This window comes from Dipodomys spectabilis, unplaced genomic scaffold, assembly GCF_019054845.1.
Source record: "Dipodomys spectabilis isolate Male_0828 unplaced genomic scaffold, ASM1905484v1 ptg000207l, whole genome shotgun sequence".
Lineage (NCBI taxonomy): Eukaryota > Metazoa > Chordata > Mammalia > Rodentia > Heteromyidae > Dipodomys > Dipodomys spectabilis.
Window position 1 is genome coordinate 3,674,486 of NW_024870884.1, and position 12,740 is coordinate 3,687,225.

Here is a 12,740-nt window from a genome sequence, read left to right on the forward strand (position 1 = left end):
AAGACTGGCAAACAAAAGACAAACACAGATGGCTTGGCGATGGCAAGTCTTACCATGACTTCTCTACTCAGCCCGGCATGCCTGATGTTTCTCCAATTTAATTTTTGGACAGGGAAGAACAAAGATAGTAGCTGGCATGACTTCCACCTTTTCTGCCAAGACCACTCTAAGGATATCCTTCAGGGTGAGTACTATAGACCTGGTTGCCCTGGAAACAAACAGCCAGGCTTGATGGTTGCCTCTGAAAGATCGGGCAAGATCAATCAGGCCTAGAAACAGCACAGAGTTGCTTTGCTGCACTGTTCATTTATCTGGGATTGAGAACTAGGGCTCCCACCATGACTGTGTTGGCTACAGGATGTCCTTCTTGACACTGACAACAAAAGGTGGCTAAAATTAAATGAATCACAGGACACTGCTCCAGCTGAGGAAAGAACCTTGGTAGGGGAGCAAGGTCATTTTATCTCAACTCTGAAAACCATACCAGAAAGATGTTAAATGACATCCTGCAGTGGTCCAGCAGAGAGGAAAATTACCTTGGAGATTATGCTTCTGAGACCCATCTTCTGCAAACAATACTCCCAGGTTCAAAGTGGGAAGTATGGTCCAAGTCTAGCCAATCAACTTATTCCAGCCCTAAGGTCACAGTAATTAGTTCAAGAATGGAAAAAATGCTTCAAACCAGATAAATAAGTCAAATACAGAACATTAATTTTAGAAATAGAAAAGGAACTGACTTTAATTACACTAATCTAGATGTTGCTATGAAAGGATTTTTACATCAAACTGAGTTCTAATTCAGCTGGCCAGATACGAACATTATTTGAATAAGCCTGGCTCAGGCAAGTAAGGTTTTTAAAAGCAGAGTTTCTTCTGGCTGGTGGCAGAAAGCTTCAACATAATTCAAAGCCCAGGAAGGATTTAGAGTGCTGTTGCTAGCTAAAAGACAAGAAAGGGTCACATGCACAGAAGTGTGGCAATCTCTGGAAGCTTAGTTACCCTCAACTGACAGCCAGCGAGGAAGATCAGGGACCAAAGCCCTATAATGGCCAGGAACTAAATTATTGAAGCAACCATCTGAATGAGGTGGGATATGAACCCTCTCCAGAACCTCAAGATAAGAACCCAGTCCAACCAGTTCCTTTAGCTCAGTTTTCAGTGACCCTGAGCAGAGAACCCAGTTCAGTTCACTCAGATATCTAACCTATATAACTTTGATCTAAGAAATAAGTATTTGAAACTGCTACTCTTTTGGTAATTTGTTGCACAATAATAGAAAAGGCATATACACTGGAATGGCTGAATATCACTAGAGAGGGGCTGGCCACAGAAAAAGGCAATAAGAGAACAAAGATCCAAGAGATGGATAATCCCTGAAATCTAAGCCACAAGCTCAGTCCCTTTTTGCTTTAGTTGTTTTTCAGGTGGGTTTCGTGTTTGTTGCCCAGTGATAGCCTCAGGCAATAATGTTCCTATGTATAGCCTCTGCCTTTTCATGTAGAAATTATAGGCATGTGCCACCGTACCTAGTTTATTGATCGGATTAGGAGGACCTCACTGACTCTTTGCCTGAGCTGACCTTAACCATAATCCTCCCTCTCTTCACCTTCCAAGTAGTGTCTGGAATTAGAAGTGTGAGACATTATGCCACCTGGACAATCTGGGAGTGGAGAGGAGGTGCTGGCAACATCCCTGAGCTTTAACTCAAAGCCAGCACTCTACCAGTTGGGCCACAGTTCCAGCTCCATTCTCAGCTGTTTTGGTGGTTAACTGGAGATAACAGTCTCACCAACTTTCCTTCCCAGGCTGGCTTTGAACTGTGATCTTCAGGTCTTAGCCTCCTGAGTAACTAGGATTAGAGGTATGAGCCACCAATACCTGGCTGGACATTTTTCCCCTTCAACTCGTGAGAATGTGTAGGCAAAAGACAACTGTCTCTATATGCCAACTCTGGGATCACAAAATGAGAATGTGTTCATTGTCCTATTTCAAGATTTAGCATCTGCTTCTTTGTGTTTACATAGCTCTCCTGGACAAAAACTATGACAATATTTTTTTCCTTCAAATTTATATACTAACTCTGTAAGCCTGGAGAAGATAAACTGTAGAGTCTACAATTATAAAACAATATCACCATCCACAAGCCTCATAGGTGAGATAAATAGGAGATCCATATACAGGACACATATAAAATTTTCTTTAAAGGCGAAGTACCTTATTGCTGACCTTACCGCTAAGGGTCATGGAATTCTAGGCAAAAAGTGAAAACAAATGCACTCAACTGGTACTTGCTTTATCCAAAAGCTAAAGCTTCATAGTCCATATAGAATAAGAAAATGAACACAGAGATCATGGGCACTTTTTGAAGTAATCCTTTTCATTTGAAGGGTAATTACATAAGAGTTGGGCTAAGCAAATAAAATGGCAGAATCAAGAAGAAAGCCTAAATTGACTGAGAGCTTATTTCAGATCTCAATTACTCCTTCACTTATGGTATGTAGTATACCCAGAAGATTAATAAATAACAGCTTCGTGCATATGTAATTGTTATAGCACTATTTACTGCTCACTTCCTGAATATAAGAAGGCCTTAATCCTGAGAAATTCTGGAACAATTTGTCCCATCCTTTCTCTGATGAGAACTATGACTAAACTCTGCAGATATTGGGAAAATAAAAAGAGACTAAGATCGATGAGTATTAACATTGGAAAGACTCCTAGAGTAACTTAATTCAAAACCTCTTTCCCCAGGAATTGATTCAAAGTTTTAGGAGTTGATTCAAAGTCAAGGAGTTGGAAAAATAATGGTTTGATCACCTAGTGGGATATTTTCATAGGGAAGAAGAGATCCATTTGTTTTCTTTATATATCTGTCATTTTTCTTAATGTAATTGAAGTCAAGAATGGGATCTTCAGTGATACAGAGTTAAAAAACTTATCTTTCAAGCACTTTTCATCTGTGTTCAGTTATTATCGATTATATACATCAATTATATACACATAGAAGATTAGCTAACACCAAAGATCAAGGTGGATGAGAAATGGAGAGATTTCCAGCCTAGAATATTTTCCAATCAAGATTCAGGAGACTCAACAAATAAACCCTCCAGATGTCTTCTAGAGGCAGAACACAGCAGTACAAAGATGAATGGTAATGTGGGTGATTTAATCAGATTTTCTGAAATAAACTCCAAAAGTATAATTACTATGATACCAAAACCAAACAAACAAACAAACAAAACCCATAAAATAGAGACAAGCATTCTCCAGATACCCAAGGTTGAGACCTGGAACCTCTAGGTTGGCAGAAGAAAACATATTTGCAGGAGTTAAATATATACTAATATGAGAAACAAGAAGTGGGTGAGCTTTTCAATTCACTAGGCAAGTATAGACCATACACACACACACACACACACACACACACACACACACACACACACACAAAGACAATAGAAATGTGTCATATATGTGACACATAATATATGTCGCCATAACATAAGAACCATAGATCTCACTTATGTTATTAGCACAATTGTTATTGTTGATATACATTAAAAGGTGCCTGTCAATTACTGGTGTTCTGGCTTTTCATGTGACTAAAGAAATACTTTTTTAGTGTAGACCTGTAAATTGGTATGAAAGAAAGAATGCAGATGTGATACTGGTAGGTTTTGTTTAGAGAATCATCAGGTTACATTGATGGAAGAGTTGGTAAATGAAAAAAAAAGGAGGAGCAAACAACAAAAAGAGAGCAATCATAAAAAGATCTACCTTACACATCTATTTAAAGATGGAATACTAAAAAAGCTAGCTGTACAAAGAGGCAATAAATAGCTTGTAATAAAAACTTATACTAATAATCCTAATGGTCAACTAGAAATTGATTAAAGCAAGACACCAAATCTCACATAATACTGAAAAAGTCAAACAAGTCACAAGAGTTCATATAGGGTATGAATAGAATAATTTTATAAAAGTGTTAATCACACATCTTCCAAGGAGCTATTCTGTTGTATACCTATGTACTGTACATGTATTTTGTTCTACATTCATTAAGAATTATAAAACAAGTCAGGTACCAGTGGGACTCACACCTGTAATCCCAGATACCCAGGAAGATAAGATTCAGAGGACTGAAATTAGAAATCCATCCAGAGAGAAAAAGCCTTGAGACTCCATCTCCAAAATAACCAGCATAAAAACAGGTTGAAGGTGTGGCTTAAGTGGTAAGGCACCAGCCACAAGCAACTAAGTTGAGTAAGCTTGAGGCCCTGAGTTCAAATCCCAATGCCAATAAAAAACAAACAAGAATATGAAGATAATATTTTCCATTTATGTTCCATAGGACTGTTAACTAAAGAAATATTGTAGGTGGTTCTTTCCTAAAACTTTGTTGTGGTCAGGAAGACCAAGGAATACTGCAAGAGATACATTTTTAGATCTCCACTTTGCTGGATGTTTCTGTCAATGAGTATGACCACATCAAACCTCCTTGCAAGGCCTCTACCCTATTTAAGATGCCCTCTTTAAGCTTCTCTTAAGTTCTCTCCATTCAGTGAAAAGAATGTGTCTTCACATACAGTTTAGCCTTCCAGATGAAAAAAACCACTTTGTGCATAGGGTCATGATGCTTAACTTGTCTGGATCAGCAACACCACTTTGGCCTGGGGACACCCACACATACACATCCTGGTGCACATCTCCATTCAGTGTTCTTGAGCCCACAGACTGCGCAAGCAGTGAGGCTGCTTATTTCCTGTCATTTGCAAAACCAGTACAGCAATGAGGTTTTCACAGTGCGATTAGAGAATGCTCAAGTAATCTGATCATAATCAAGCATTCTCATGGGTTTCCAGCTCAAAAGTCAGATTTTCTCCACAGCACTTGAAAGCTATCATGAGTTGACTCTTATAATCACCTCATTTTTCTAGTCACTTGTGTCAAAACAAATGTCTGCTTCTTTACAACTGGCATTTTGTGTGTTCCCAGAGGCAGAGACAGCTGCATTCACTGATTTGGGCGCTTGCTTCTTTTCTTTTCAACTTCTCACTCTTTCTAAACTGAGTGAGATCGTAGAACATGAATGTTGCTTCTATGTACACAGACAAAAATAACAGTGTTCTATGTCTTATCTTCAGAAATGTCCACAACGTTCGCTGTTTAACTTGGCTTAACTAGGCAGCTGCTTTGGTTATTTGGTTTTGCTGAATTCTGCCAGAAATAAGTAAATAAATAAAAGATGAAAAATAAATAAATAAAAGATGGAAGAGACAGACAGAAGCACAGAGAAAGATAGAGAAAGGGAGAGAGGGAGAAAGGAAGAAAAAAAACATAAAGGCAGAGAAAGAAAGAAAGATAGGAAGAAAGAAAGAAAGAAAGAAAGAGAGGAAGAAAGAAAGAAAGAAAGAAGGGATGGAGAGAGGGAGGGAGGGAGGGAGGGAAGGAAGGAAGAAAGGAGAAAGAAAGAGAGAGGGGAGGGAGGGAAGAAGAAAAGAAAGAAAGAAAGAAAGAAAGAAGGAAGGAAAGAAGGAAGGAAGGAAGGAAAGAAAGAAAGAAAGAAAGAAAGAAAGAAAGAAAGAAAGAAAGAAAGAAAGAAAGAAAGAAAGAAAGAAAGAAAGAAAGAAAGAAAGAAAGAAAGAAGGAAAGAAGGAAGAAAGAGCAAAAGAAAATCACCTAGATTTAAAAGCTTTTTATGAAGGTAGGTGACTGAGGGCAAAGGAAGAATGTATATTCAAAATGCCAAATAAACAGCTTTTGCAAAGCTGACTGTTTCTGTTCTAAGATCTGAGGATCAAGCTCACTCATTTAGTTATGTGCCATGATCTTAATCAGATAATACCACATACTCATCCTTTTCTGTAATTTAATGAGGAGAAGAAAAACCAGAGTATTCTAAACCAATGTCTTAAACCAGAGCATTCATTGTATTATATTGATTCGCAGCCTTAGAATGCAATTATATATTTCAAAAGAATTCCAGAACAAGCTAACTAATGTTTGGTTAAAGAAATATGACTTTGTGGGCTGGGAAGGTGGCTCAGTGGTAGAGCTCTTGCCTTGCATGAGGCCCTGGGTTCGATTCCTCAGCACCACATAAGCAAAAAGAAAAAAAGCCAGAAGTGGCGCTGTGGCTCAAGTGGTAGAGTGCTAGCCTTGAGCTGAAGAGCTGAGGGACAGCGCCCAGGCCCAGAGTTCAGGCCCCACGACCAGACCCAAAAAAAAAATAAAAAAGAAATATGACTTCATATCTCAATGTATATGAAGATCATATTACAAATATCAAATTATATTATGTTCAGTGAATAAACTGTAAGCATGAGTATACTTGAGACTGCAAAAGCTAGTGGGAAAACAGAGATGTAGATAAAATAAAGTCAAAAGAGAAAAATATAAAATGTTAACTACCACAACCATGGTTATACAATCTTAAAATCATGTAATGAAATGACTATTGAACTTGGATTAGGTCCAAGACTTAGTGAGCTTTCTCGAAAATAATATTTTAAATATATTTGTACAAGAGCAAGGTACAATATTAGCAATTAAACAATAGTGAAAAGTTCACCTTAAGACCAAAAATACTTAAGAGTTTTAATCAAAAGGAATTTGTAACATTTAAAAAGCATATTAAATTCCATGATGGGATGATTCATATTTGTATAAAGAGCAATAATTGCACCAACCTCATTCAAGTCTTGCTGAGTTTCAAAAGCATCCTTTGGCCAAATGGAAGCTCTCTGGTCTAGTCTATAAAACATAAAGGAAAAAGAAATTAAAGAAACTTTTTAAAAGAAACCTTTCAAGAATGTACATTTGAAGCTGGTAGTGACAGATCTGGTCAGGCTTGTGTTAAAAAAAACCCTTAGTAATATCCCACTCACCAGAGAATAAAATTCAGACACCTTACAATGTCCGGGGACACATTACCGTGTTTGATCTCCTTCCCAACCTGACCTCACTTCCCACCATTCTCATTCCTGTTCCCACACTCCAGTCACCTTAGCCTTCCCTCCTCTGAACATACCATACTTTCTTTCTGCTCAAACCTTTGAATTTGTGTCCCTGACCCCACACTGCTCTTCCCAGATTTCCTGTCATTGCATGCACATCAGCTCAGCTCATGTGTCACCTCCCCAAGGAGGCCTTCCTGACCTCTGCAACTAGAAGTTGCCTGCCTGTCACTCTCCAACACACTGTCTACATTTTCTTCCTAGCACTTCTCACAATATGAAATTACGTCTGTTTATTACACTTCCACTCAAAATAGTCTACCCTATTATCTACACTGGCAAATCCTCAATAACTATAGCACAAGTTCAAAAAGGTTTTGAGTGAATCAATGTGATTGAATATAACTGTTATAGAAAGATAACCTTTCTGTAACAATAGACCACTGAAGCCAGCTCATCTCTTACTTTACACAACAAATGTCTTATCACTGCACAGTTACTTATTGAAACTGGATTTTACAACAACTAATTTCCCAATTGAAGACAAAGGACTTTAAAAAAAAGGCATATCACTTTAGTCAACTCTTGGCAGATGCTTAGGTCCAAATCAGGATTTGTCAAACATGATGATCCAGTGGCACTGCTATGCAGAATTCAAAGTTGTCTGCAGCAATTTGCATGATGTTATGTAATAAACATATTAAATTACAAAAGGCCAGCTGTCTTAATGAATAAGAAAATTAATCATTAAGTTGTTTATTAAAAAGATATTGGAGAATATTTTTTCATAATTTTTATTCTTGAACCTTGAAGATACATATATTATTTTCTCTGAATGAAGAACAGGATTAATGATTTCTACCTGCCATTCTGCATTTAGAATTGTACACTTAAAAATGCAATATGCCCAACTTCTTCAAAACATTCTAAAGAATGAAAATTCCTTCAAGCCATGGCCTCTGCTAACTATGCAAATAATTGCTTCTAATGCAAAACACAAGAAAATTGAGAGGTGATCTTAATATAGCACCCTGCACAAGAATCAACTCCAAATAGATCAAAGACCTCGGAGTCAAAGCAGACACTGTGAAAACATTACAGGATGGAATAGGAGAAACCCTAGGTCTACTTGGCACAGGCCGAAATTTTCTCAATAGAGACCCAGAAACACAACAAATCAAAGAAAGGCAAAGGAGATTACGTGAAATTGCAGAGCTTCTGCATGGCTAAGGACATAGCTACAAGATCAATAAAAAGCCCACAGATTGAGAGAAGATCTTCACTAGCCATACAATGGACAAGTGTCTCATATCTAAAATATACTTGGAACTCAAAAATTAAATCCCCCAACAACAAATCCTCAAAGAAACAACTGCCCAATAAATAAGTGGGCTAAGGACTTAAAGAGAAACTTCTCTGAAGAGGAAAGAAGGATGGCCAATAGACACATGAAGAAATGCTCAACCTCTCTAGCCATAAAAGAAATGCAAATCAAAACAACATTGAGATACCACCTCACTCCAGTTAGAATGGCTAGAATCAAGAACTCTACTAATAACAGACGCTGGAGGGGATGTGGACAGAAGGGAACCCTATTGCATTGTTGGTGGGAGTGTAAACTTGTTCAACCACTTTGGAAAGTAGTATGGAGGTTCCTCAAAAGACTCCACATAGAGCTCCCCTATGACCCAGTAATCCCACTTTTGGGCATTTACCCAAATGATCACAAACAAGACCACACTAAAGCTACCAACACAACTATGTTTATTGCAGCATTATTTACCATAGCTAAGATATGGAACCAACCCAGATGCCCCTCAGTAGATGAATGGATCAAGAAAATGTGGTATATATACACAATGGAATTCTATGCCTCCATCAGAAAGAATGACATTTCCCCATTTGTTAGGAAATGGAAAGGCTTGGAAAAAATTATATTAAGTGAAGTAAGCCAGGCCCAAAGAAACATAGGTCCCATGGTTTCCCTTATTTGCAATATCTAGTATAGGTATGAGTCAAGCGGAAAAAGTCAGATAATGTGATGTTAGGAAAATGAAACCTCAAATATGTATTTTAATGTTTTTGTTTCTTTCATGCATGTGTTTCTAACGCATTTATAAGATTATTTCTTTGTTGCTTTGTATGTCCCTCCCCCACAGTGTAACCCCCGCTTTCACTATATTTGATGTCAGTATAACATGTGGAGGAGATGGGGACAAACAAGTCGTTTAAGGATTCAGGTGGACCTGTTGCAACAATGAGAAGTACAAAATGTCATGTCAAAACCAGCTTTACAATGTCGGTGGGGGGGGGGTATGATTGGGTGGGAGGGAGGGGGGAGGCTGGGAAGGGAGGTGAAGGGTAAACAAAGGAGGAGGCTGCAATGCTTGGTAAGAAATGTATGCATTATCCTGCCCATGTAATTGTAACCCCTCTGTACAGTATGTTCTCAAGTAAAATAAAATAAAATTAAAAAAAAAAAAAAAAAAGAAAATGAAAAAAAAAAAAAAAAAAAAGAGAGCCTAGAAAACAATGAAGCTAATCATTTTTGAAGCATACCATTCTTATATTTAATTTTTTAATATTTAATTTCATCATTAAAATCTTTCATGTAAAAAAAAAAAAAAAAAAAGAAAATGTGGTATATATACACAATGGAATTCTATGCCTCTGTCAGAAAGAATGACATTGCCCTATTTCTTAGGAAATGGAAAGACTTGGGAAAAAATTATATTAAGTGAAGTAAGCCAGGCCCCAAAAAACATAGGCCCCATGGTTTCCCTTATTTGCAATAGCTAGTATATGTCTGAGACAAGCAGAAACAGTCAGACAAGTTGATGTTAGGCAAAATGAACCCCACGATATGTATTCAAATGGTTTTTCTTTCTTGTGATTGTTTCTAACATATTTATAAGATATTTCTTTGTTGCTTTGTATGTCCCTCCCCCAGGGTATAACCCCTGCTTTCATTGTATTTGATGTTGGTATAATTTGTGGAGGGGAAGGTGGACCCATTGCAACAATGAGATGTACAAGACGTTATGACGAAAAACGAACTTTACAACTTTGGTGGGGGGAGGAAGATTGGGTGGGGAGTGGAGGAAAGGATGGGAAGGGATGGGAAGGAGAAACAAAGGAGGAGGCAACAATGCTTGATAAGAAATGTAATTATCTTGCCCATGTAATTGTAACCCCTCTGTATGGTATTTTCACAATAAAAAAAGAAAGAAGGAAAATTGAGAGGGTGAGAGTAAAGCCTTTCACTGCTAAACAAACCAGAATTTCCTTCTGGAGTGTGACAAGGGACAACTGAGGCACGAATTGCCCAGAGAAAAGAGGAAGTGAGCTATAAAACTTCTAACTCCACCCCTCTTATGCTCATCAGTCTGCTCAGCCACTGACCTGGTGATTTCAGAGCATTAGAAAATATGAAATAGCTCTTGTCCACAAAATAAGCAAAAGGTCTCTTGGGGATTTGCTACTCATTACATCCAAAAGTTAGCATGGTTCTTAATTTCTTTGTCACCCACAGTGATTCTCAAACTACATTTCCATAGAATTATGGTAGCACCTGGAGATGGAAATATGGTACTTTTAGTTTGTTTTGTTTGTAGATGTAACAGGGCTTGAATTCATAGTCCTGTATAATATAAATGTTTCTAACGCTTTGGTCTTAGCTCTCTGTTAGTAAGTGGACACAGATAGTAAAACAAATAAAACAAATGGAAAATATTAATAGAAGGATACAGAAATAAACTTTATTTAAAAAAAAAACAACAGCATATAGGGTTGGAAATGTGGCTTAGTGGTAGAGTGTTTGCCTAACATGCATGAAGCTCTGGTTTCAATTCCTCAATATCACATAAACAGAAAAAGTCGGAAGTGGCTCTGTGGCTCAAGTGGTAGACTACTAGCCTTGAGCAAAAGAAGCTCAGGGACAGTGCCTACACCCTGAATTCAAGCCCTGGGGCTAGTACCAAAAAATTAGTATATATTATAGAGATGCAGAAAATAGCCTAATTGTAATAAGTATATAATCTCACAGAAGAAAAGAATACTATTAACTACTAGATAAACCACCAGAACAAATTGAGAACTAGTCTAAAACACCAAAGATATTTTAGTTTGTTAACTATATGAATAGTTAAAAAGTACTTGGTACTGTGTTGGGGAGATAATGATCATAAGAATCTATACCATAGGAAAGTGAATTTTTAATATGTTTTTATTGTAAAAATACTGTACAGAGGGTTACAGTTACATGAGCAAGGTAATGAGTACATTTCTTATAAAGCATTGTTGCCTCCTCCTTTGTTTTTCCCCTACCATCCCATCCCTTCCCTCCCCCCATCCTCTGCCTATATTGTAAAGTTCATTTTCTTTTTTAATTGTGAAAATACCATATAGAGGGGTTACAATTACATGGGCAAGATAATGAGTACATTTCTTATCAAGCATTGTTGCCTCCTCCTTTGTTTTGCCTTCCCATCATTTTCAATGTAGTGTCTTGTGCATCTCATTGTTACAATGGGTCAGTCTGTATCCCTATTTAAGCATTTTGTTTATTTTCCCTTCCTCTCCTCAAATTAGAGAAGTTTATATACAAGATGCAGGGCCCTGACATCAAATACAGTGAAACCAGGGGTTATACTGTGGGGGAAGAACATACTAAAGAAACAGAAAAATCCCATGCTACATTTTAAATATGTTATAAACAATAGCAAGAAAGAAAAAAACCACTTTTGTCCCTATTTTTGGGTTCATTTCCTTTAACATCATCTTATCTAGTCATATGTACATAGATTTTGACCTTTTCTGCTTGTTCTAGACATATACTAGTTATTGCAAATAAGGGAAACCATGGGACCTATGTTTCTTTGGGCCTGGCTTAATATAATTTTTTCCAAGTCTTTCCATTTCCTAAGAAATGGGGCAATGTCATTCTTTCTGACAGAGGCATAGAATTCCATTGTGTATATATACCACATTTTCTTGATCCATTCATCTACTGAGGGGCATCTGGGTTGGTTCCATATCTTAGCTATGGTAAATAATGCTGCAATAAACATAGTTGTGCTGGTAGCTTTAGTGTGGTCTTGTTTGTGATCATTTGGGTAAATGCCCAAAAGTGGGATTACTGGGTCATAGGGGAGCTCTATGTGGAGTCTTTTGAGGAACCTCCATACTACTTTCCAAAGTGGTTGAACAAGTTTACACTCCCACCAACAATGCAATAGGGTTCCCTTCTGTCCACATCCCCTCCAGCATCTGTTGTTATTAGAGTTCTTGATTCTAGCCATTCTAACTGGGGTGAGGTGGTATCTCAATATTGTTTGATTTGCATTTCTTTTATGGCTAGGAAGGTTGAGCATTTGTTCATATGTCTATTGGCCATTCTTATTTCCTCTTCAGAGAAGTTTCTCTGTAAGTCTTTAGCCCATTTATTTATTGGCAGTTGTTTCTTTGAGGATTTGTTGTTGGGGGATTTAATTTTTGAGTTCCAAGTATATTTTAGATATGAGACCCTTGTCCACTATATGGCTAATGAAGATTTTCTCCCAATCTGTGGGCTTTTTATTGATCTTGCTAGCTATGTCCTTTGTCATGCAGAAGCTCTGCAATTTCATGCAATCCCATTTGTCCAACCTTTCTTTGATTTGTTGTGTTTCTGGGTCTCTACTGAGAAAATTTTGGCCTGTGCCAAGGAGACCAAGGGTTTCTCCTATTCCTTCCTGTAATGTTTTCAGAGTGTCTGCTTTGACTCTGAGGTCTTTGATCCATTTGGAG

The 12,740-nt window shown here is 37.6% G+C and overlaps 1 protein-coding gene across 5 annotated transcripts in view; it reads right to left on the reverse strand.

Moving 5' to 3' along the window:
• Fam13c (family with sequence similarity 13 member C) overlaps window positions 1–12,740 on the reverse strand; it is a 102,774-nt gene that overhangs the window by 41,117 nt on the left and 48,917 nt on the right. For all 5 annotated transcript variants that reach the window (XM_042696429.1, XM_042696428.1, XM_042696427.1 and 2 more), the window contains one exon: window positions 6,687–6,750. In XM_042696429.1, coding sequence (XP_042552363.1) covers window positions 6,687–6,750 — 64 coding nt within the window. The remainder of the gene's footprint in view (window positions 1–6,686; window positions 6,751–12,740) is intronic.